The sequence below is a fragment of the Diaphorina citri genome, unplaced genomic scaffold (assembly GCF_000475195.1).
Source record: "Diaphorina citri unplaced genomic scaffold, Diaci psyllid genome assembly version 1.1 scaffold35, whole genome shotgun sequence".
NCBI classification, from domain to species: domain Eukaryota; kingdom Metazoa; phylum Arthropoda; class Insecta; order Hemiptera; family Psyllidae; genus Diaphorina; species Diaphorina citri.
The window spans coordinates 382,006-405,594 of NW_007377472.1; the positions used below are offsets into that span (position 1 = coordinate 382,006).

The 23,589-nt window shown below is 38.5% G+C and overlaps 2 protein-coding genes across 2 annotated transcripts in view; both read left to right on the forward strand.

Moving 5' to 3' along the window:
* LOC103512109 (microtubule-actin cross-linking factor 1, isoforms 1/2/3/5) overlaps positions 1-23,589 on the forward strand; it is a 173,073-nt gene that overhangs the window by 102,877 nt on the left and 46,607 nt on the right. The window contains 20 exon segments of the mRNA XM_026825547.1: positions 5,405-5,653; positions 6,017-6,191; positions 8,481-8,696; positions 9,804-9,965; positions 10,325-10,551; positions 10,983-11,190; positions 12,869-12,949; positions 13,089-13,253; positions 13,587-13,934; positions 14,354-14,595; positions 15,472-15,508; positions 16,101-16,297; positions 16,540-16,684; positions 17,827-17,910; positions 18,347-18,709; positions 19,099-19,446; positions 19,917-20,056; positions 21,483-21,603; positions 22,114-22,328; positions 23,290-23,437. Of these exon segments, the coding sequence (XP_026681348.1) occupies positions 5,405-5,653; positions 6,017-6,191; positions 8,481-8,696; positions 9,804-9,965; positions 10,325-10,551; positions 10,983-11,190; positions 12,869-12,949; positions 13,089-13,253; positions 13,587-13,934; positions 14,354-14,595; positions 15,472-15,508; positions 16,101-16,297; positions 16,540-16,684; positions 17,827-17,910; positions 18,347-18,709; positions 19,099-19,446; positions 19,917-20,056; positions 21,483-21,603; positions 22,114-22,328; positions 23,290-23,437 (3,871 nt within the window).
* Positions 16,494-18,282, forward strand: LOC113468612. The gene is made up of 2 exons (XM_026825680.1): positions 16,494-16,684; positions 17,827-18,282. The coding sequence occupies exons 1-2, from the start codon at positions 16,562-16,564 to the stop codon at positions 18,007-18,009; spliced, it is 306 nt and encodes a 101-aa protein (XP_026681481.1). The 5' UTR covers positions 16,494-16,561; the 3' UTR covers positions 18,010-18,282.

Sequence of the window (23,589 nt, forward strand, 5' to 3'; positions counted from 1 at the left end):
TTCTTTTCCAATCATGAACTGAGGAGTGCAGTGCAGTGAATTGATGAGAAGTGTCTCCAATGACCGCCAGATATCAGATGGACTGATTCATATGACATTGAAAATGTGTTAAGCCTGGCATATTATTACACAAGAAAGAACATCTTATGCGATTCTTGAAGAAAATCAGATATGTAATCGTACTTACCAAATAGAGGTCTGCAACTTGAGACAGTAACAAGAAAACTCCAAAATGATTAAAAAATTAACAATTTTGCCTGAAAGTCGTACATCTCTTTGACTTGATATTGCTAACATTCAGTTTTGTAAAATTCTAAATTTCAAAAGAGACTTCCCAAAAATTTTAACGGTAACTTTCCGACATTTCTGTGTTATTCGCAAGCTCAATTTTCCATATTTGAAGAGTGTATTCGTCATATTTTGAACTGACAATAAAATTGCTCCATATTTCTTTTACTTCAATACATGTGTCATTTTGCTTGTTAGCGTAGCCGATATTTTCATATTCCTTCTTGCCATGTCATTATGCATGCAATCACTTCTTGCATTACCTCTCCAGAAGATAATCCTATGTTATTATACTCACTCTTGTTGTGTCCTCACGTTTTTCATTATTCCGTCCGGGTCCCATAGATACTTGATTATCTGCCTTATTATTCATTATTTTGAATCCATACTATTTTGGTCTTTTATTATTTACTCTGTCGATGATGTCGCCTTCATTTTTTAATACTTTGTCAATAACAAAGCTCCATGTTTACCCTTTCGCCTGTTTTTATTATTAGATTTATCAAGTATCTATCTACTTTTCAGTAACAAAGTACGGTGTTTGGTTCTTTAAAATCTCTTGTATCTTTCATTTTATTGCTCTTTCTATATTGACTTGTATTTCAAAGTTTGTCGAATGTGGAATCTAAGAGCAGAACTACTCGTGAGTTGGTTTCATTGACATTGTTGCAATCGTTGAAAATTTGACTCAAATCCGAGTATGCTGTATGCTCTACATATTCGGACGGATTGGCCCCCATCTGAACCGGACTGTACGATTGAACTTTACCAGTGTGTATGTTGAATGAAGTAAGGCCTATATTATGCTGAGTGCTACCTTCCTAATAAGGTAACCCCAGTGACTCGAGTGTTAAGTAATGAACTTGCTTCACTCAGCGCTCTCATTGTTCACTTTCAAAAGTTATCTCCCTCATATGATTTAGAACGCCAGGGGTGGTTTGACTATTTGTTTGGTTTATTTTGGATAAAATAGTCAACTTTACGTAGAGACCAATTGTTCTGAAAGATTTTTATTCAATATCTGCACTTTGAGACTAAATGTTCTGAAAACGCTAGGGGTGGTTTGACTATTTGTTTGGTTTATTTTGGCTAAAATAGTCAACTTTACGTAGAGACCAATTGTTCTGAAAGATTTTTATTCAATATCTGCACTTTGAGACTAAATGTTCTGAAAACGCTTTATTTTTATTCCGAAAACCCTACACGAATATCGAAACCATTAACTATATAGAAACTTATTATTTGATCCAAGCCTCAGTAACTTAGACCAGTGTTTCTTAATTGGTGTTCCGCGGAACCTAGGGGTTCCGCGAGCTGACGGCAAGGGTTCCGCGAGATATTTTGGAAAAATCATACACTAGATAAAATGCAGTTTCAAAACGACCATCTTAGACTAGGTATTTCATCTTACACAGCTTTTTTTAGAGGTTTGATAGAGGGAACTGTAACATCTAAGGTCTTATCGTCCCGGAATCGAAGAGAGAAGAATGACAGGATAGGAGGATGAGGTTCCACTCGAACTTCCTACTAGAAATAATAACCATTATAATTACTACAAGGTTCAGCTAGTGCGTATAACGAACGGTATTAACGATAATTAAAAATAATGATAAGTAGCCTAGCCATCATTAAAAAACTCAGGTGAAATAAATGAAGAACCTGATCCTTTCAGAAAGTGAGGGTTTAGGCTGGCCTAATAACCTATTTCCTTTTCCTTTCTGAGTGTTTCACTGTTTCATAACTCATAATGCTCCTACCAAGGGATTCTCGCAACTAGTAAACGAATTCCTGAAGGGACTAGTAACTGAACTAAATAAGGTAAAGTAGAAACACACTATCCTGCCTTTTTTCCAACCCAGAAGGGAAAGTACTTAGTAGGTAAAATAAATAATAATAATGGAGCAAAGTAAAAAGTTATGTTATCCAGTTTACAATGAAAATATTTAGTGCTCCCTCTTCCTTATCTCTCACTGAAGAGTTCACATTTGCAAAATATTCATCATGTGAGTACACATTGCATTTTTCTACCTCTTTAATCCTAAAAATTAGGTATTACTATTTTGGCATACATTTTATCTCTTCCCTTGAAGGTTCTCCAAGTGAAAGACATTAGTAGCGAACGAACCAAGTCATAAAATGCCTCAGATAGTTGAAATGAGTACTTTTTTACTCATTTGTCGAAGACATAAAGTGGAAAATTTATGTTGGGTGTCAGTGCTTATCAATCCGTTAACATCCAGGTGATATGTCACTTGTTCGAGAACCGAATTCTTTCATATTCTTGATTCCCCTTGAACTTTGAACCATTTTTCACTCTTTTTCCAAGGTTTTGACGCCATTTCCAAGTTCCAAGAAAGAGTGAAACTCTTTATTTTCAATGTTTCTATTGCTTTTCTTATGTTTCGGATATGTTTGTTTTATTAGTTTAGAATTTCAGACTTGAGATGATGAGCTATCATTAATTTTATTCCAAAAACAGAGTTAAGCTTCGTTTCGTCGAGGAATGACAACATCGTTTCGTCACTTTCCCTCTCGCCTCGTTATCACACAACGGAATAATAGAGTTCCCTTTTCAATTTGTTTTCGTAGGTTGTAATGCGGCTGTGGGTGTTGTTGATGTAAACAACATAGGCGTCGATGGGTTAGCAATGAAAGTCATATTTCGCCCGTTCCTTTTACTATCTCATAAAATTGTCGTTTAATATGTGTGCCGTTCAGGTGGTTAAATTTGCCCACCTTGTATGTTGAGATACTTCAGGGTTCAATTGTCTTAATATGGTTTGATGTGACTCTAAAGGACATTTGCAATAAAAGCTTTGGTAAAGATTGTCTAATTATGGACCTTTGCCTTTTGTATTTTTTATAGTCTCCTTGGAAAGTTTACAGTCTTTTCTGTTTCCACCCATCCCTTTTTATTCAGACTGTTTGCCTATTTATTTGTAAGAGCCTCCTTTAGATCCACATTACATTTTTTCTCTCTTCTTATCTTGTGGATTTTATCTCGTGTTTACTTAGCCTTTTTATTGCACAATGTTCTAATATACCGTACCACCAGGAAAAGATATCTTTTCTCTGTGAAATCTCTGCATTTCCTCTCAAAGGAATTTCATTGCCTTCACTTCGCGTCGTAAAAACTTCGTTCTGTGTAAATTTCGAACTTTTATTGCAGCTTGGAAAACAGAATTGGGGTCATTCCAAGTACGTAGTCTCCAATGAGCCATCAATTTCACAGTTTTAGTTTGTTAGATTGATTATTAGCACATCAATCTCTTAACCCAGTGACACCCAAAATAGTCCTGATAGTATCTTCGTCTTTTATCTGCATTTCATTTTTGTACCAGTTTCTCTTCCATGTTGGTTTGTAGGTAGATACGTTATCGAATTGTGTAGGTACCTCTTTGGCTATTGTTTCCTGCCTGTGTCCGATTTTCATGTAACAAATTTTGTCATTAAAGCATATTAAACTGATTCTGTTGTAGGATCTTTAATCATGTCTTTAAGTACGATCAAAGAATTTGCCTATTAAATTTGATAGCATACATTTCTAAGAAAATCCATCATCAGAGAGTCACTAATGGTCTAACAAACACAGACGTATAGAACGATCTAATAAATATAGACTGAACGATAAGGAATGTACGGAGCTATAAAACGGTGAAGTAAACAGTAAAAACAATACAAGTCCACAGTAAAGACAATTTAAGTCCAAAGACAATACTAGCTCAATAAAATACAGAGGACTGTGTGTCCATTAGATGGTCTGCAGCCCTCGTATAGAATTTCATAGCAATCAAATCAATTGACAGGGGATTTATGATAGTGTAGGAGTGGAGATTGGTTCTATTCTGTTGAGCATGTAGCTAGTGTTAGGAGTGTAACGTTAATATCCAGTCTTCTCGGTCCTTCGGTAAAATGCAGCTTAGACAGAAAATATAGACATAGGCAGAAAGTATGTGGCATCTGGATGGATGCCTCTGTATCTGAGATGTCAAACCAAACAGGCAAAGTAAATAGCACAATGCAAACATGGGGAAAAGAGTTTCCTTGAAAGAGTCCACTAATGTATATTTCGTCCGTTGCTTTTACGTACTATCTCATAAAATTCTCATCAAAGCCGTGTGGACATTGCAAAAAAAATATGTATCCCTCCAGTCTCCATGCAAATTTGCAACATTAAACTAGGAATAAGTATCAAAACATGGGATAGATTTCCTTTTGTCTCAAGACCGTGTCTTGCGTATTCCGAGCTATACTTTGGTCTCGGAGTGACCATTTGGTCTCGCAGTAACCAAAGAAGTTCGAGTGGTCAGTAAGGTCTGCAAGAGAGGGGCGCAACTCATATTTTATTTCGGTCAATTCATAAATCTGACAGAGGAAACAATATGGTCAGAACACCTACTTTCATCCGACAACAAGTGGGAGCCAAAGTCTGCTTTGCCAATTTCACAAAATTTTCATTCATTCAACCTACTCTCTTGTATCGCAATTCATGGGTAGAGTTATAACTTGGTTCATGTTGGGTCTTTTCCTTTCCTGTCTCAATGAAATAGTTTTCATCTAAGAGGAATAACAATGGCGTTTACTGACCCTAATAGAGCAGTTGCAAATGGGTAAAAATTATAAATAAATGGTCGATTCCTATGTAAAAAGTTGGGAAAAATCCAAATCTGAGGTCAAAACTCTGAAAAAATATATGTTTAAAACTTCCGCAGTCTAAATAAGGTCTTATATATTTCATAGGTAAAGTTTACAGATAAGTATACCTGCCTTGACCTGCCTCGGTGGCGTAGTGGTCAAGACGCTCGCCTGGTAAACAGGAGGGCGTGGGTTCGATCCCAGCCGAGGCATGAAATTTTATCCTCATTTATTTGAGATTTTGACCACATAATAATGGGGCTCTAAGGGTTAGGTGGTAGAGAATGCCTCCGGAGTTAACCTCGCCTAGTGGTTACCTTCCGCTCAAGAGTCTATTATTATTATTTCCAACTAAGTCATTGTGAGTCTACAAAGTCTGCACTCGGTGCAGCGCTTACACCCTGGGTCAGTTATTGGGTAAGTAAATCCTCGTCGTTGAAGACACCGGCACAGTGATCAGCTTGATCTTGGTCTCGCACAGTACTCTCTCCAACATCGTCTTCAGCTCATCAATCGGCAAGATGTCCAACTCTGATATATTCTGCTTCGTTGTGCCTTCCGCCTTGCCGGCCGTGTGGACCGCCTCGAATAGCTCAGGTAGGGGTTTCATCACGGGAATGGAGTTGGATTCGACTATTGTCTTCTTCAGTTCTTCTGGGTCTAGCCGGGACACGCCGTCGTCCAGGTTGAGTTGTGCGTTCCATTGCTCGATGAACAGTGTGGTCACCCTGTATGGAATAGAATGGGTGTTTTATTTGCACATAATTATTACATCATGATAGTATTTTTTTTTTTTTTTAAGAGGTTTGACAGAGGGAACTGTAACTTCTATGGTCTTATCGTCCCGAAATCGAAGAGAGAAGGAAGACAGGGCGTGTCCTCATCACAATTCTGCAGCGTACGGGATACCGCTTCCCGACTCACCTCTAGCGGAGATCCAAACCCAAGCTTCTCCTTGACGAACGTAAAGTGGAACGGTTTCAACTCATGGTCTTCAGGCAGGGTGTCGATAATTTCCCGGATATGTTTAAAACCTTGTTTAGACTGCGGGAGTAAAGGGACTTTTCAGTCTCATTTCGGCAGTATAAACAAGGTATATTCTATTCTGTGATTTCATCGGCAAAACTAGACATGAACTTAACCTTTTCTGTTTTGTGATTTCAGATGTGGACACTCATGAGATTGATGAGAAGAGCATCATCACGTACATTTCATCGCTGTATGACGTGTTCCCAGAACCTCCTGCCGTACATCCTCTCTATGACTCAGTAAGTATTCCACGTATCTGGTACCTTAGTACTAGATTTCAGTATATTTATATGAGACTCAGGTAGATATATCTGGTACCTTAGTATAATTATATCTGGTACCTTAGTACTAGATTTTAGCGTATTTATAGGAGACCAGATAGATGTATTTGGTACCTTAGTACTAGATTTCAGTATATTTATGGGACCACATAGACGTATCTTGTACCTTAGTACTAGATTTCAGCATATGTATGAGACTAGTAGGTACCTACTAAATATGTATAATCCATAAGAGTCATAGGACTCACATGTACAAGAGAACTGTCCAACTGTTGTTGTTGTTGTTGTTGTAGCGGTGTAGCTGCACCGAGGAGGGTCGATGGTCTCTAGCCAATATTATTTGGCCCGTCCCGAACCGCAGTCAACCATCATGAGAACCTGTGCTTTTCCTTTGGGGAGCTGGTAGGGTGTTTAGACACTTCTGATTTAGGGAGAAGTACAAGAACCGGGCAATGTTAGCCAGTCCTGATATGTAGGATAGGTAATGAAAGAGTATAGTGCAATGGTATACGCCGGTATTTGCAGGGTTGGGATTATCCTATACCCTATACAGTATACTGTAGTAAGTAATGTACGACTAGGTACTGCATTATAGGTAGTAATAGACACTGTAGTAACTCTACTACGAGTCATTAGGATAATAAAAACCTCGCGTAAATTGGCGTTCCTCTTTATGATTAGACGCGTTATCACGGAAATTCCACAGTATACCAATTGAATTTACCAATACGTAAACCAGAACGGCTTAGCAGATTTAGATGCAGTTTTCCCGAAAGAACCTGTGATAGGCTCTTAACAGAATAAGCTGTGTATCTAAAACTTTGAAGCACCCCAAAAAATGAAAACCGAAGAAATGCCGGGAAGGCCGAAAAATTCGAAAATATACGAGAAAATGGGAAAGCTGAAAGAGAAATGAAAATATACGAGTTCAATTACCTAGCAATACACCAAACTTCAGGACAACTAGCAATACACCAAACTGCAAGAAACTTCCTTCAGGACAACTCTACTGCTTAAAAGAAAGCCAGGAAAAGATATGAAAACAGATCGAACTGCGGATTAAGAAGGCGCTTCAAGAACCAAGGTTCCCGCCCCTCTCTTCTGTCTAGGTTCTCGATCTCATTAGGAGTAACTAATCCCCATACTGACAGTTAATGGCAAACCTCATACCCATGCACAGTTTATGACAACTTATGACAATCCGGCTCCATAGATTATCAGAACTTATGACTCTGCTTCATCCGCCGACTCACAATTTATGGCGATAATCCTTTTTGACACAGATAAGACTTCTAAGACAGCTAGGAGATGTGAGTTATTGTTGCGCAGGATGTAAAGAACTTCTTAGAAATGCTTCTTCTAGGAAGCATAGTATTGGGACAGGTTATCTTAGATAAAGTTGAGTTCATTTCAGGTTATATGAAGAGACGTGAGTTCTGAAAGCGTTCATTGTTCCCAAACTTCAAATGTCGAATTATTCAGCTAGTGGTTCTAGACTTTCCTTTTGAATCGAAAATCCCTATACTTTTGTCTTATCCAAGCAAATATTACCAAATTTCGATTGCTTTTCAAGCAACTACGTACGATTACCCTCACAAGTACGTAAGACACTACAAGCAAAGGACACTAGGCAAGCAAGATGAACATGGATTAACATAGAACTGATATAATGCTGATATCAAGTGGTATTTCTATCGGAGTGTGATGTAACTTTCGGCGTGCAGGGGCACTCCCTTGCTATGCTTGGTTACCTGAGAATACATTGTTCAACGTGTTGGTCTTTATTGTTTTTTTGAAGAATCTCCCTATTTTACACAATTTCTACGGAATTTTCAGCCAACAGTAGTATGGATAGGAAACTGGCGTTTTGTAATCTATGAATTGTTTGGGCGAAACTTAATTTCCTGGAATCCTATCAGATAAAATCCTGAAATACTCGTAAAATTACTTTTCTTGCCAATATGATAAGGTACTGTAGGTTGGTTATGTTGTGACACAGACCCATAAAGTCCAATGTAGTGGCTTTCTCACGGCCATGAAATAATTAATCAAAAGTAAAAAGACTTTTTTTAGAGTTTTAAAAAGCCTTAAAAGGACCATCAAAGGGATTAAATGGGCTTTTCAATCTTGTTCTGGGAGTAAATCTGCTTTTATTCTATTCTAGCTTTTTGTAAAGCGCTTTAACTCTAGCTGGTAGGAGTAGTAGGTCTAAGCCAAATTTTCCTACTCTTAACCATTCATTTTCAGGAATCACAACAACGCGTGAACGAATATTGCGACCTGGCCTCTTCGCTTCATTTGTGGATGCGCGAGAAGACTGCCTACATGCAGGACCGCAACTTCCCGTCCACACTTATCGAGATGAAGAAATTGGCTGCGGATAGCGCTCGCTTCAGGACCGAAGAGGTTCCTCCTAGACAGCGAGACAAACAACGACTCCAGCACATTTTCCAGGACTTGACCGTAAGTTTTGTCGGGAATGTCTGAAAATTACTCTGTAATAAGCAGTTGGGTTATTGTGGAAAAATTTAACAATAAAAGAAGAAATTTGGTTATTCTCAACTCATTTGCAATAACTTGCCTCGGTGATGTAGTGGTCAAAGTAATTTAATTCTTAATAATTAGGGTAACATTTCAAAACTCGGTTCTCCTCTTTATCAGACTACCGCCTTGGTCACACAAGTACACAACCGTGGTCCAAAACTACAGAAGTTCTTCGGAGGATTACCACCGAGGCTTAATTTCTTAGGAATTTCTAGGGATAATTTCAATTTTTTCCCCGTTTCTCTTCAATTGACCTTCATGACTCCTTCATTTGACCTTGACTCTGAAGTTCTTGAGGGAGTTTAAGGGATTACCACCGAGGCTTAATTTCTTTGGAATTTCCCGTTTAAATTTCAAAATTTTCCCCGTTTATCTTCAATTAACCTTGACTCTTTCATTTGACCTTGACTCCTTCTCTCATTTGACCTTGACTCCTTTTCATTTGACCTTGACTCCTTCCCGATTCACAGAAATACTTCGAGGACGTGGGTGAGGTGGACATTGACCCCGAGCTTCACATTGACGTCATTGAGCGGAACTGGTCCCGGAAAAAAGAAATTTGGTTATTCTCAATTCATTTGCAATAACTTGCCTCGGTGATGTAGTGGTCAAAGTAATTTAATTCTTAATAATTAGGGTAACATTTCAAAACTCGGTTCTCCTCTTTACCAGACTACCGCCTTGGTCACACAAGTACACAACCGTGGTCCAAGACTACAGAAGTTCTTCGGAGGATTAACACCGAGGCCTAATTTCTTAGGAATTTCTAGGGATAATTTCAATTTTTTCCCCGTTTCTCTTCAATTGACCTTCATGACTCCTTCATTTGACCTTGACTCTGAAGTTCTTGAGGGAGTTTAAGGGATTACCACCGAGGCTTAATTTCTTTGGAATTTCCCGTTGAAATTTCAAAATTTTCCCCGTTTATCTTCAATTAACCTTGACTCTTTCATTTGACCTTGACTCGTTCTCTTCAATTAACCTTGACTCCTTTTCATTTGACCTTGACTCCTTTCCGATTCACAGAAATACTTCGAGGACGTGGGTGAGGTGGACATTGACCCCGAGCTTCACATTGACGTCATTGAGCGGAACTGGTCCCGCCTCTTAGCCGCTCACCAGGAGAAGGACTCTATCCTGCAGGACGAAATCAAGCGCCTCGACCGGCTCCAACGCCTGGCGGAAAAGGTAATAATAATAAAGAAGTGCCAAAAATCATCTCAACAACTGGAATAATAAGAGTACTTGTAGAGGAAGAATGAAGAATTACGTACCTACATGTGAAGTATGTCGCTAAATATTGCCCATACTTTGCATTATTTACCTTTATTGTATTGAACATCTAATAAATAAAGTGGATATATTCGTAATAATGAGAATGGTTTATTTAATGTAACTATAAAACATCTTCCTTTTGTTCCTATATAGGTACCCTTGGTACTTTTCAGGAACGGTTTTCTTCTGTATGATTTATTTCATTAAAATTCTTCTTGCTTCCGTCTTGATTATGTTATATTTCATTGTTGTGTTCCATATAATATTTTTAGGTGACACGCGAAATGAAACGGGTCGACGGCCGACTGGAAGAGTTGGAGAGTCGAATTAACGAGGAAGCGCGTCGCTTGGACCGACTACATCCACTGGATGCGAAACACAATGTGGATGTGTTGGAGCATGACTTAAGACAGGCGGAGGAGAACATTAACACCCTGTTCTCCGATGTGCAGACACTCAGGGAGGGCCGGTACCCGCAGGCTTCCGATTTGCATAAGAGGTGAGTGATTGTCCCCCAAACATCCCCACATTGAGATCTGAGAGGTAATTGATAGGCGTCCTCTAACTCCCCTTTCTCGAAGGAAACCCCGGTACCACCTGTATTTCATTCGAAAGATTTTAGTTTTCTTCCATATTAGTTTCCAACATATGGATATGTTTGTACTCATAAAACGTTTACGTATATAACCGAGGGGACTGCGATTTGAATCTATCTAATTTTAGAGATCGAGGGAGTAAAAAGTATTCGAAATATAGGAAAGAAAGTCTTATTTTCCTACTTTGTTGTTGTTGTTGTAGCGGCTTCAGCTGTAGCCGAATGGCGATGGCAGAATAAAGAAAGGATATCTTTTTTTTTTTCCTGCCACACCTAGGTTCCACTTATTACTTCTATTACACTCAATGCTGAATTCAACCCTTTCTTCTCCCCAGAGTTCAAAAGCTTCACCAGCGTTGGGTAGCACTTCGCTCCCTCCTCCACTCTCGCCTAGTGTCTCCACTAGCTTCCATGTCATTCCCGGTGGTCGAAGAGAGAACTGTCACGCGTCAGACGCGCACGGTCATGGAAACACGCCTTGTGGACACCAACACGCACTTCCGCGCGCTCCAGGAAGCGATCGAATGGGTTAAGAACAAGCTGGTAAGTTGAGAATGACCTTGGAAAATTGATTGGATGGGTCAAGATTGTTAGAAATTCTATTGAATGGGTTAAGATTCTTAGAAATTCGATTGAATGGTCTAAGATTTTTAGAAAATTCATTGGATGGGCTCTTAGAAATTCGATTGTATGGGTTAAGAACAAGCTGGTAAGTTGAAAATCGTCTTGGAATTTGATTGAATGGGTTAAGGTTCTTAGAATTTTGATCAAATGGGTTAAGGCTCTTAGAAATTCGATTGAATGGGTTAAAGAATTTCGATTTTAATGAAGAAAAAATGGCTAGTTTTTTTTTTTTTTTTTTTTTTTTTTTTTTGACAATTTTTAGCTCTTCCGATCTTTGAAAAAAGACGTTGGTTAACCGATACCTAGTATTGGGAGTGTCAGGAATCTTATTATCTTATCCATAAACAGGAGACCTTGACTGCTGGACTCCGAAACCAAGCCGATATTTAGTACTATCCCACAGGTGCGGCGGTTCTATCCTGCATACCAATACCCCTATATTACGAGTATTACCAACACGGGTGCATACTAATGGAAAATTACATGCCACTCATTTCTTTATACCCGTTTGAGTCATTTGTTTTACCACAATGGGAAACATAACTTTGCACGACTTAAAAATATGATTTCATCTTAACTCTTTAATGCATTACTTTGGCCTTCGATGATATCTGTACGCTTCTAACCGCAGGACTATAAAAGTTTTCGATCACGAATCAATGGGAGTTTTTTTTTTTATGGGAGTACTTTGAGTTTAATATTACTAGCACTAGTAATGAGAGCTACATAGGGAAAAGAGTTGAGAGAATAGAAATGAGGGAGAGAAAGGGCGAGGTAGACCGAAGAAAAGGTGGAAAGAGAACTCTTTAATGCATTACTTGGCCTTCGATGATATCTGTACGCGTCTAACCGCAGGACTATAAAAGTTTTCGATCACGAATCAATGGGAGGTTTTTTTTTTTTTTTTTGTTTTATGGGAGTACTTTGAGTTTAATATTACTAGCACTAGTAATGAGAGCTACATAGGGAAAGTAATGAGAGCTACATAGGGAAAAGAGTTGAGAGAATAGAAATGAGGGAGAGAAAGGGCGAGGTAGACCGAAGAAAAGGTGGAAAGATTGTGTGAATCAAGACTTGAGTGAGTTTCATCAGGACATGAGGTACACAAGAGGGCTGAAGAGACTGACAAGAAACGCCGACCCTAAATAGGAAGAGGCTAGGAAGAGCAAGAAGATTACGAGTAAGGATCTAAATTAAGATACTTACTTTACATTACCTGTCCGGAATCCCAAGTCCGTAGATAAATATGTATTTAAAACAATCAACTCAATATATAAAAAATCTCAAGTTACTGGGTGAGATTCATCAGGACATGAGGTACACAAGAGGGCTGAAGAGACTGACAAGAAACGCCGACCCTAAATAGGAAAAGGCTAGGAAGAGCAAGAAGATTACGAGTAAGGATCTAAATTAAGATACCTACTTTACATTACCTGTCCGGAATCCCAAGTCCGTAGATAAATATGTATTTAAAACAATCAACTCAATATATAAAAAATCTCAAGTTAAATTTAAATTTTTAAATTGAGATGTCAATATACTCTTGTTAATTCTTTTCTTTGGCTGTTTTACGAAACAAACCACCTTTTTTCTCCAGGCTCAGATTCAAGAGGCAGACTATGGTTCCGATTTGCAAGGAGTTCAAGCTGAGATTGCCATTCATCAGCGAGAGCAGAACATCATCGTTAATTCTTTTCTTTGGCTGCTTTACGAAACAAACCACCTTTTTTCTTTAGGCTCAGATTCAAGAGGCAGACTATGGTTCCGATTTGCAAGGAGTTCAAGCTGAGATTGCCATTCATCAGCGAGAGCAGAACATCATTGAGCAGTTCCATACTAGAGTGGAACATTGCATTGCTGCTAAGGTAAGATGGGGCCCAGGAAGCGAGACTTTAACTGCTGGGACTGGCATATTGAAACGGGAGAGGAGGACTTCACAGTCAGTTTTTGGTGAACTAATTTCCAAAAGACAGCATTTAGTTAAATAATAATGAAATTCGCTTTAAGATTTATGGTGATAATTCATGTTATTTTACCTCAGCAAATGCTGAATTGGGATCCAAGTATCACAATTTGTATTTATCAGAGTTAATATAAATGACTATACTTGGATCCGAATTCAGCATTTGCTGAGGTATAAGAACATGAATTAAATAAGGTTTGAAATTAATAGTATTATGAGTGCATACATTTGAGAATTTGTAGATTCATCTACTGTGTTTTCGAAAAAAATAAAATAATAAAAATAATAATAGATAATAATAATAATAATAATGATAACTGTTTGACTCAATTGAATTGCCTTTCCTCTTCAGTTCCTGGCAATGGGTGCCGCTCAGCGCAACGCTATTCGCAAGGCTCTGAACGAGGACGCCGACAAGCTTCTTGAAGAAGGCGATCCTAGCGATCCTCAACTGAGACGATTACGTCGCGAAATGGACGAAGTGAATCGTCTCTTCGACGAATTTGAACGTCGCGCCAGGGCAGAAGAAGATATGAAGAACGCGACGAAACTCTTCACAGAGAAAGCGTCCAATTTGCAGTCTAAGCTGGATGAGGCGGAGAGAACATTGCATTCCCGAATCAACGCCCCCGTACCGAGGGATCTGGATAGTCTGGAGCATTTGGTACTCCAGCACAAGGACTTTGAGTCTACACTCAAGGTAAGATATTGGATGTTTTACCATTTTATTAGGCCTCTAGATTGACTAAGAAATGAAGTTATCAGGAATAAAATAAATGTGAGTTTCTGGGATTCGAACTGCAGTTCCCCCATTTACGATATCAATTTCCCTTGCCAACTGCACTAATTTGGAAATCACAGTAGTTACTAAAAGTTGATAGTGATTATTAAAGGCTTTTGCAACGTCAATACCCTACCTATTCGGTGAACTAGTGCTCTCTCAGGACATCCTCTGACCTTCTATTGATAAACCAAAAACTGTTTCAACATTACCAAACCTAACCAAATTCACTGTAATCAAATGAAAAATTCGTTAAAATTTCAACTTCACTTCTTTCGGCCAGTCTAAAAAAAGTGCCATCTCCAATTGATTAACCCTTTCTTCCCCCGTGTCCCCAGAACTTGATGTCGGATCTGGAGAAGCGCGAGATCCAATTCTCGGCGGTCCAGGACCGTGGTGAGGCGCTCATCTTGCAACACCACCCGGCTGCCAAATGTATCGAGGCGTATATGGCGGCCATGCAGTCGCAGTGGGCGTGGCTGTTGCAGCTGGCCCTGTGTTTGGAGACGCACCTCAAACATGCCGCCTACTATCATCAGTTCTGGCGAGAGATGAAGGACGCCGAAACCTGGATCAACAAGTAAGTTGGAACTCGTCTGAGAACAGTAATAGTTTAATGAGAAAGGATTCAGTTACATCTACAGAGAACAGTAATGGGTTGATAAGAAATGACATAATAGTCAATCTCAGGCATTAGATAACAACAACAACAACATCTACAGAGAATACATAATGGGTTAAAAGGAAAGTTAGATTAACAAGTGACTCAGAAGCACTAACTCAGCAATAAAAGTAAATCCCCCTCAAAGGACTACCAATAGAACTCAAAAACGGAAGATCCAAAAATTGTTTCATCAAAATTGGTCCAGCCGTACGTGAGTTATGGCTGAACAACCAAACACTACAGACTACAGAGAATACATAATGGGTTAAAAGGAAAGTTAGATTAACATAACAAGTGACTCAGAAGTACTAACTCAGCAATAAAAGTAAAACCCCCTCAAAGGACGACCAATAGAACTCAAAAACGGAAGATCCAAAAATTGTTTCATCAAAATTGGTCCAGCCGTACGTGAGTTATGGCTGAACAACCAAACAAACTAAATGCAAAATCTTCGAGACTGATCAAAATCCCTTTGAGACATCAAATATTGCCACAAAGCCAATGAAATTATAGCTCACAAGCAAGGTTACACAAAGGGTAAAATATCTTCAGAAATTTTCATCCCTCAAAGGTATTCACTGTTCTCAGAATTTCACTTTGTACTTTGAGTTTTAATTGAATTCCCATGAAGCTTAAAAGCTTCACAACATGAACCTTTTTATGTTTTTCTCCACCGTCATTATCTCGTATTGATTAGCTTTCAATAAATAGTCAAGTAGCGTAAGCTTTTCCGTGTTCGCTATCTATGCTTTTGTATTACTCTCAGAGCGTTTTCCTTACGTCTTTATCAAGGTTTTCCAATAACATCTTTCTCAAGTTTTTCATGCCTGTAGGACTTACCTTTTCATCGTAATCTGAAGGTGTATACCACGTATTTTCAAACTTCTACTTGACTTTGACATACTTTCAAACTTGAGATTTCCCTCATTTTTTTCTGATTGGGTATCAACATCTCACGCAATAAAATTTCAACACCCCATTACACGCACATATTGCGACTATAGGTAAGATGTTTCAGAGAAGCCACTACTTGAAGAAAAACTAATACAAAAGGAGTAAATTCATGAGATAAAATTATTGATCCTCAATTAAGAGGGCTTCGAATCCCAAGGGATTTTCAATTTTCAGGCTTATTTAATTTTTCCTATACGTCGACCCTATTTAAGTAGGAAAAGGCTAGAAAGAAGAAGATTTAAGTTTTCCTATTCCAGTGGTGTTCCTATTCCATTTTATTCTAAACCTTCAAATCAAAAAAATCAAATCTCAAATTCTTTGTGGTACAGAGCTTTTTCACAACTTCAGTGGATATCACAACATTACTAAGTGTTGGTCTTGCAATCTTTTTACATATTTCAATTCCCATATTTCAATAATTTCAGTAATGTTATATTTCATTGTTGTGTTCCATATAATATTTTTAGGTGACACGCGAAATGAAACGGGTCGACGGCCGACTGGAAGAGTTGGAGAGTCGAATTAACGAGGAAGCGCGTCGCTTGGACCGACTACATCCACTGGATGCGAAACACAATGTGGATGTGTTGGAGCATGACTTAAGACAGGCGGAGGAGAACATTAACACCCTGTTCTCCGATGTGCAGACACTCAGGGAGGGCCGGTACCCGCAGGCTTCCGATTTGCATATCTTTTAAAAGAGGGGAAAGGGGCTGCAGAAGAGGGCAAAGCGTGGATAACTAACTTCCAGGAAAATACCCCCCAAGTTAGTATTTTTAATTTGTTGTTTACAAATGCGAAAATTGACAAGTCATTTTTTCATATTTTAAAGTAAAAGAGTGACAAGTAAAAATAATCTTCATTCTTAGAAGACGACTAATTTCAACGTCCCGTCTCTCTCTTCAGAATACGAGGCTGTGAAAACGCCATGGGTCTGCTGACCAAGCTGCAGAAGTCCTACCAAACGGAAGTCTCCTTCCTGGATGACAGCTACAGCAAGCTGAACAACCTGACCCCAGTTAGCATTATGGAACAAATTGAGCCAACCAAGGTAAGGAATTTTTCTTCTTCACTAACAACTAATCCTGCTATTCCTTCAATTAATTATGTTTTCCAATTTTGTACTTTCTTTTCAGGTTTATTTTGCGTGTTCTTTTATCTTTTTAGGCTAGATAAACGTCACAAATTCAGTATGTTGATTCCAATATATTTTCCTTACATAACTATGTCATTTTGTCATACAAATTTTTATTTTCTCACATAATTATGTCATCCCCAATCACCAATTCATCATCATTTGCACAAAAATGAACATATAACACTTGGAACAATAATCAACATTGTAACAAACCGAATGAAAATCCCGAACAAGAATGTGCATTCTGAATGACAAATCTTTAACACAGGTGGGAACAATTGTAACCCAATGTGAGGGTTGTCTGACAACTAACTCGAAAACGAAACAACTAACAGAAAATGAAACTTCAAAAGAGGTTGAAAATATTAAGGACATAATACATAATTATCACTGGTGGTTTTAGGAAAGGTTACACATCAGACCAACCAAGAGAACTTTTACTCTTTTGTTTCATACACCAAGCAAATTTTCGTAAAAAGTGTACATATATTGAGAGTATTTTATCCAAAAGTCTGTAATTTATATGTTAGAACTCAAAGGGGTTCTTCATTAACTAATGTAATTGGTTAATGGGTACAAAACAAAACCCTGTAAATTTCAAATATAATGTTGGTAGTTGCTCCATACTTGACAAAGATTTCAATATCTACAAACTTTGCTTGGTGTTCAGCAATAATGATAATTATTTTTTAATTTATTTGAGAGTTTTTGCAAAGGCCATCATTATTGATTTAGCTTAATGGATAAATATTCTTGGGAAACTTTCACTGTTGCTTCTCTTTAACAGGAAAAATATTAAAATACTTTGTCTTCACTTGACTATTTTAATCAAGTGCTTTAATAATTTTCCTGTTACAATGCTACTTGAGAAAGTATGCCGTTTAGAAAACATAGTTCTCTCTTTTATGATCCTATTTCTTGTCACGCCCAAGACCCATATTAACGTCATTTGCCAAAACTCTCAACACATGTGACTAAAAACCTTCACTCTAATGGTTCCGTACCCCGTCACAATCGACCATGTCTAACCACTAATCAACTTACATTTCTTGTAGGCATTGTATACGTCTATTCTAGAACGGGCACCCCTGATAGAGCATGTCAACATTGATGGGGCGCGATTTATTCAGGAAGCCAAAGTAAGCATACCTCCCACTGCGGAGACCTTATCTCTTAGTTATGTGTCCCTTCTTCCTATTCTGTGTCTTAGGTCTGTAATTTCGTTAATCTTTGTTTAAATATGTTGCTGAAACTTAATGACCGCAGAACAATTTTGGTTTCGTGTTCGGAAGTAATTAATTAATTTCAAACCTTGATCAATTTATGGCTATTTCATTTTGAACTAAAAGGGGCATCTGTTGAGAAATATTTTTGTCAAAAATTAGTGGGTTCATTGTAAATTGCTGGCCCTATTTCCAATTTCGGCAATTAGTATTTGGATCTTGTGAACTATTTCTTATCCTGGATCGAACAATTCAATTATATTAAATTTTAACCAGATCAGTATGACTATGAACATTTTTTTTTTTTTTTTTTTTTTTTTTTTGGCTTTTGGACAAAAAAAAAAATCTATTCTATTCTCAGGTTGTCCCTCTCAAACAACGCCGTCTGCCGGTGACCCGACCCATTCCAATCCATTCCATCTGCTCGTTCAAGCAAAGCAATATCAACATAGAGAAGGGCGAACAGTGGATTCTCCACGACAACTCGGGACGAATCAAGTGGCGCGTCTCAAACGGCGCTAACGATTCGGATTGCAACGTTCCCGGCGTTGTGTTCCTCATCCCACCGCCTGACAAGGAAGCGTTAGATGCGGTGGACCGGTTGAAGCGATTGTTCGATCGTACGATTGCCCTGTGGCAGAGGAAACAGCTGAGAATGAGACAGAACATGATCTTCGCCACCATTCGAGTGGTAAAACGCTGGGATCTGGAACAGGTAAGCATTGATTCGATTATGTTACTTCGTTACTGTTCCTTTGGAACTGATTGTCAGGACCCAACCATGTTAGACTTTGTTACTCTTCCTGTAGAACTTAATATACTCGTAGGTTTCAGGTATTTGTTTTGGAACTTGCGTTTTAGTGAATAAGATGTGAAAAAAGTCAAGTAGATAAAGTTTCCATACCTTCACTATTGTTATGAAACTTCAGAAAGTTACCCAGCCTTACACCCATTTATGAACAAAAATTCTCCACTGAAGCAATTTTTGGCCCATCAGATGTTTGGAAATGATGTTTCGGTGCAGCCAGTAATTTGTTCATAAATATTTCCCTTGACTGTTTGTGTATTCATATTTGACTCAATTGAATTGTCTTTCCTCTTCAGTTCCTGGCAATGGGTGCCGCTCAACGCAACGCTATTCGCAAGGCTCTGAACGAGGACGCCGACAAGCTTCTTGAAGAAGGCGACCCTAGCGATCCTCAACTGAGGCGATTACGTCGCGAAATGGACGAAGTGAACCGTCTCTTCGACGAATTTGAACGTCGCGCCAGGGCAGAAGAAGATATGAAGAACGCGACGAAACTTTTCACAGAGAAAGCGTCCAATTTGCAGTCTAAGCTGGATGAGGCGGAGAGAACATTGCATTCCCGAATCAACGCCCCCGTACCGCGGGATTTGGATAGTCTGGAGCATTTGGTACTCCAGCATAAGGACTTTGAGTCTACCCTCAAGGTAAGATATTGGATGTTTTACCATTTTATTAGGCCTCTAGATTGACTAAGAAATGAAGTTATCAGGAATAAAATAAATGTGACAAAGGATATTATTTGATGTTTTACCACTTCATCTGGCTTCTAGATAAATTAAGGAATGGAGTTATTAGGAATGAAATATATGTGACGAGCCTTTCTAAGAAAATACAAGAGAGAAGGCTACAATGGTATGGGTATGTGGGGTGGAGAGATGGAAACTATATAGGAAAGAAAGTTGAGAGATTAGAAGTGCACGGAGAGAGAAAGAGAGATGAAAAAGTGGGAAAATTGTGTAAGAAAGGATTTACTGGAAGAAGTGCTAACAGGGACCGAATGGCAAAAGGGAGAACTGACTAATGGCAAAGGCTGACCAAAAACACCCACCCCGTAGAAACGGAAAACGCGAAGAAAAAGACTCAGTTTTTCTCACCTTTCTTTTTTCCATTGCAGGCGTTGACCCCAGAGGTCGAATCTCTGCAGAGTACATTCCGCAATATCTCACCCAAAACACCCATCCTACAGAGTAAGCTGGACAAGATCCTGAACCAATGGAACTCCATTTGGAACCTATCCCATCTGTATGTCGAAAGGTAAGTAATGAAACCATTGAGTTTTATTCCAGTACAAAATTTTACCTGACCAACATAAAAAAGGGATTTTTTAGTTAATGAATTTTGATTTTACTTCGTAAGAACTGGGCTTAAATTATGCTAAAAATATGCTTTCTCAATTAAAACACGATTTTTTCTCAACTTAAACATAATCTTATTTCATAGCCCCTATTCTTGTTTTTCTGAATGCCATTCATTGGCGATAGGCAAAAATGGTTTTACCGCGCACTAATATTGTGAGCTATGTTATTGTTAACGAAATATGAAGTAGGACGAAGGCATGGATTACTTCGATTGAAATTGGAAATTCACAAGATCACAAGTACATTTGAAGATCTCGAGCCAAGACCTAAATTCCAACATATCAGCGTGTAAAATCAGTGAGTTTTATTCCAGTACAAAATTTTACCTGACCAACATAAAAAAGGGATTTTTTAGCTAACGAATTTTGATTTTACTTCGTAAGAACTGGGCTTAAATTATGCTAAAAATATGCTTTCTCAATTAAAACACGATTTTTTCTCAATTTAAACATAATCTTATTTCATAGCCCCTATTCTTGTTTTATCTGGATGTCATTCATTGGCGATAGGCAAACATGGTTTTACCGCGCACTAATATTGTGAGCTATGTTATTGTTAACGAAATATGAAGTAGGACGAAGGCATGGCTTACTTCGATTGAAATTGGAAATTCACAAGATCACAAGTACATTTGAAGATCTCGAGCCAAGACCTAAATTCCAACATATCAGCGTGTGTGTTCTTTGTTTCAATAGATGGTCGATGTTTGAGCATTGAATTAATTATCGGGACAAGCCTCTTGCTGAAAAGCTTCCCACTCAGAAAGTCCATAGTTCGAAACCAGCGTAGGTGCCTTGAGCAGTTGCTAAAATAGGAACATCTTCTTTTGTTTATCACGATAATTTAATGATATCATGTGTACGTACTTATATCAGTAGGAATGATTTTGATCTGTATTTTCCTTGTCCGTGAGATAGGCATGGTAAGCCAGCCACTCACTATCTGTGCCCTAAATCACCAAAGTATGGAAAAGTATCTTACAAGTGTAATAGCCAATGGAAAAGCAGAATTTTGAATTTGGACGAATCATGTCAAAATATGGAATTGTAAATACTTTTCCATACTTTGGTGATTTAGGGCACAGGTATCAGGTAGACCTTTCCAGCCGTACCTATGAGGTCTACCTGATACTGAGTGGCTGGCCTTATCTTGTAGGATTGTCGGGGGAAAACCTTCTCGGTGCCCCGAATCAATATATGACCAACACAAATGTTTACTTTTCAGCTATAGGTAAAGCCAATTAGCCTTTTAAGGGAAGGGAATAACACATAGCTTCGTCTTTTGAGGCAATACTAAGTAATTTTTGTGTTTTCTTCTTTCAGGCTCAAGGCTATGGAAATCGTCCTATCTGGCATGGATGAGGCCAACAATCTAATTTCCGACTTCGAAATCAAACTGGCATCCTATGGTGAATTGCCATCGGATATTGAACGTTTGAATCATGTAAGTTTTCAGTTAGGGATACAGAAGGACATTTTGTGTAAGAATGAATAGGACATCTTTTCCTGGCAGTGCACAGATATTTACTGATTAGTTTTTCATCTTTGAGGACTTGTGCTTGTTCTTTAGAAGCAGAGATTGTTTCATTTTAGTAAGAACAAACTGAACTTTATTGAACAACAATAATCTGGCTCAAATCAAGACTGCCGAAAGTAGGTATCCATAAGTACATATCTAACATCCTTCCGTAAGAACAAACTGAACTTTATTGAACAACAATAATCTGGCTCAAATCAAGACTGCCGAAAGTAGGTATCCATAAGTACATATCTAACAGAGATAACCCTTTGAAGAGATACCAGAAAAATTACCAGCTGGTTAAGGCTGGCCCTTAACTTTGAGATAGTTGGGGATTATTTTTGTAACATTGGCACTTTAACCCCTCCTTGCACATTGTGTTCTCCTCATGTACGGACTTACGAATACCTAAATTAACCCTTCGTTGTTCCCCAGGTATACCAAGATCTACTGAATCTCCAGCGTAACGTCAAAGTGCAGCAGTCAGTCATTGATCAGTTGAACGAGGACTCGCACAACGCTCGTCGTCTGAGCGAGAAATCTCGCCATAACATCCACCATGGTGCTCACCCAGATTTGGACCGCGTGGATAGTGATGTGAACAGAATCAATCAACGCTGGAACAACTTGTGTAGTCAGCTGGTCGAAAGGTGAGCATTTTGAATTTTCTCCGTAGACTTTTTTTCTAACTGTTAATTTGTAACTTATATCCAAATTATATAGAAAAGTGTAACAATAAAGAGGTGCTCTATTAGTATCATGGACCAACTTGTTCTAAGCTGACAGTCTAAATACAGTACTACTTATACTTCCAATTCCCAACCCTACAAATTTCGAGGTTGAGAAGACGCCATCTTGGATGATAAAAATGTCCAATGTTTTGGTTATATAGAAAAGTATATCAATAAAGAGGTGCTCTATTAGTATCATGGACCAACCTATTCTAAGCTGACAGTCTAAATAAAGTACTACTTATACTTCCAATTCCCAACCCTACAAATTTCGAGGTTGAGAAGACGCCATCTTGGATGATAAAAATGTCCAATGTTTTGTGTACAAGTGCTAGCACGCCACCTAGTATTAACTTGTTAAACTAAATTGTGTATTTCCTTTTAAAAGAGGGGAAAGGGGCTGCAGAAGAGGGCAAAGCGTGGATAACTAACTTCCAGGAAAATATTCCCCAAGTTAGTAATATTTTTAATTTGTTGTTTACAAATGCGAAAATTGACAAGTCATTTTTTCATATTTTAAAGTAAAAGAGTGACAAGTAAAAATAATCTAATTTCAGTAATCTTTCGTTAATCTTTTTACATAATATTTCAATAATCTTTTTACACTGGTAATGCTGCCACTGCACTTAGATTGCACTTACGGAATAATACAAGGTGGTGAATTCCGTTTAACTACATAAATCTCTGCTCTTTTCCTTTTGCGTTGGCCATTTGTTAGTAAAATGGAACAACTTGTTCTAAGCTGACAGTCTAACTAATCCGCTTCTCTTTTCCAGGAGAGATGAACTTCTCAACGGTGTCTATAGTCAGTCCGAATTCACCCTAGAGGAGGGAGAGGCACTGCTCAAGGGATAAACCGCTTCTCTTTTCTCTTTTCCAGGAGAGATGAACTTCTCAACGGTGTCTATAGTCAGTCCGAATTCACCCTAGAGGAGGGAGAGGCACTGCTCAAGGGTATGCAAGAGCTGCGTGAGGAGCTCAACCAATACAGCGAGGTCATCTCCAACCTAGGCGAAAAAGCGCTCAAGGTAACCCTACCTACCTACCTTTTATTTGTTGTTAGAAGAATGGCATAATATAATAGTCGATCTCAAGCATTAGATAACACTAGGCTTGCCAAATATCCAAAATGTCGATTCGGGACGCGAATCCGCGAACATAATTGCCAAATCCGCGAACA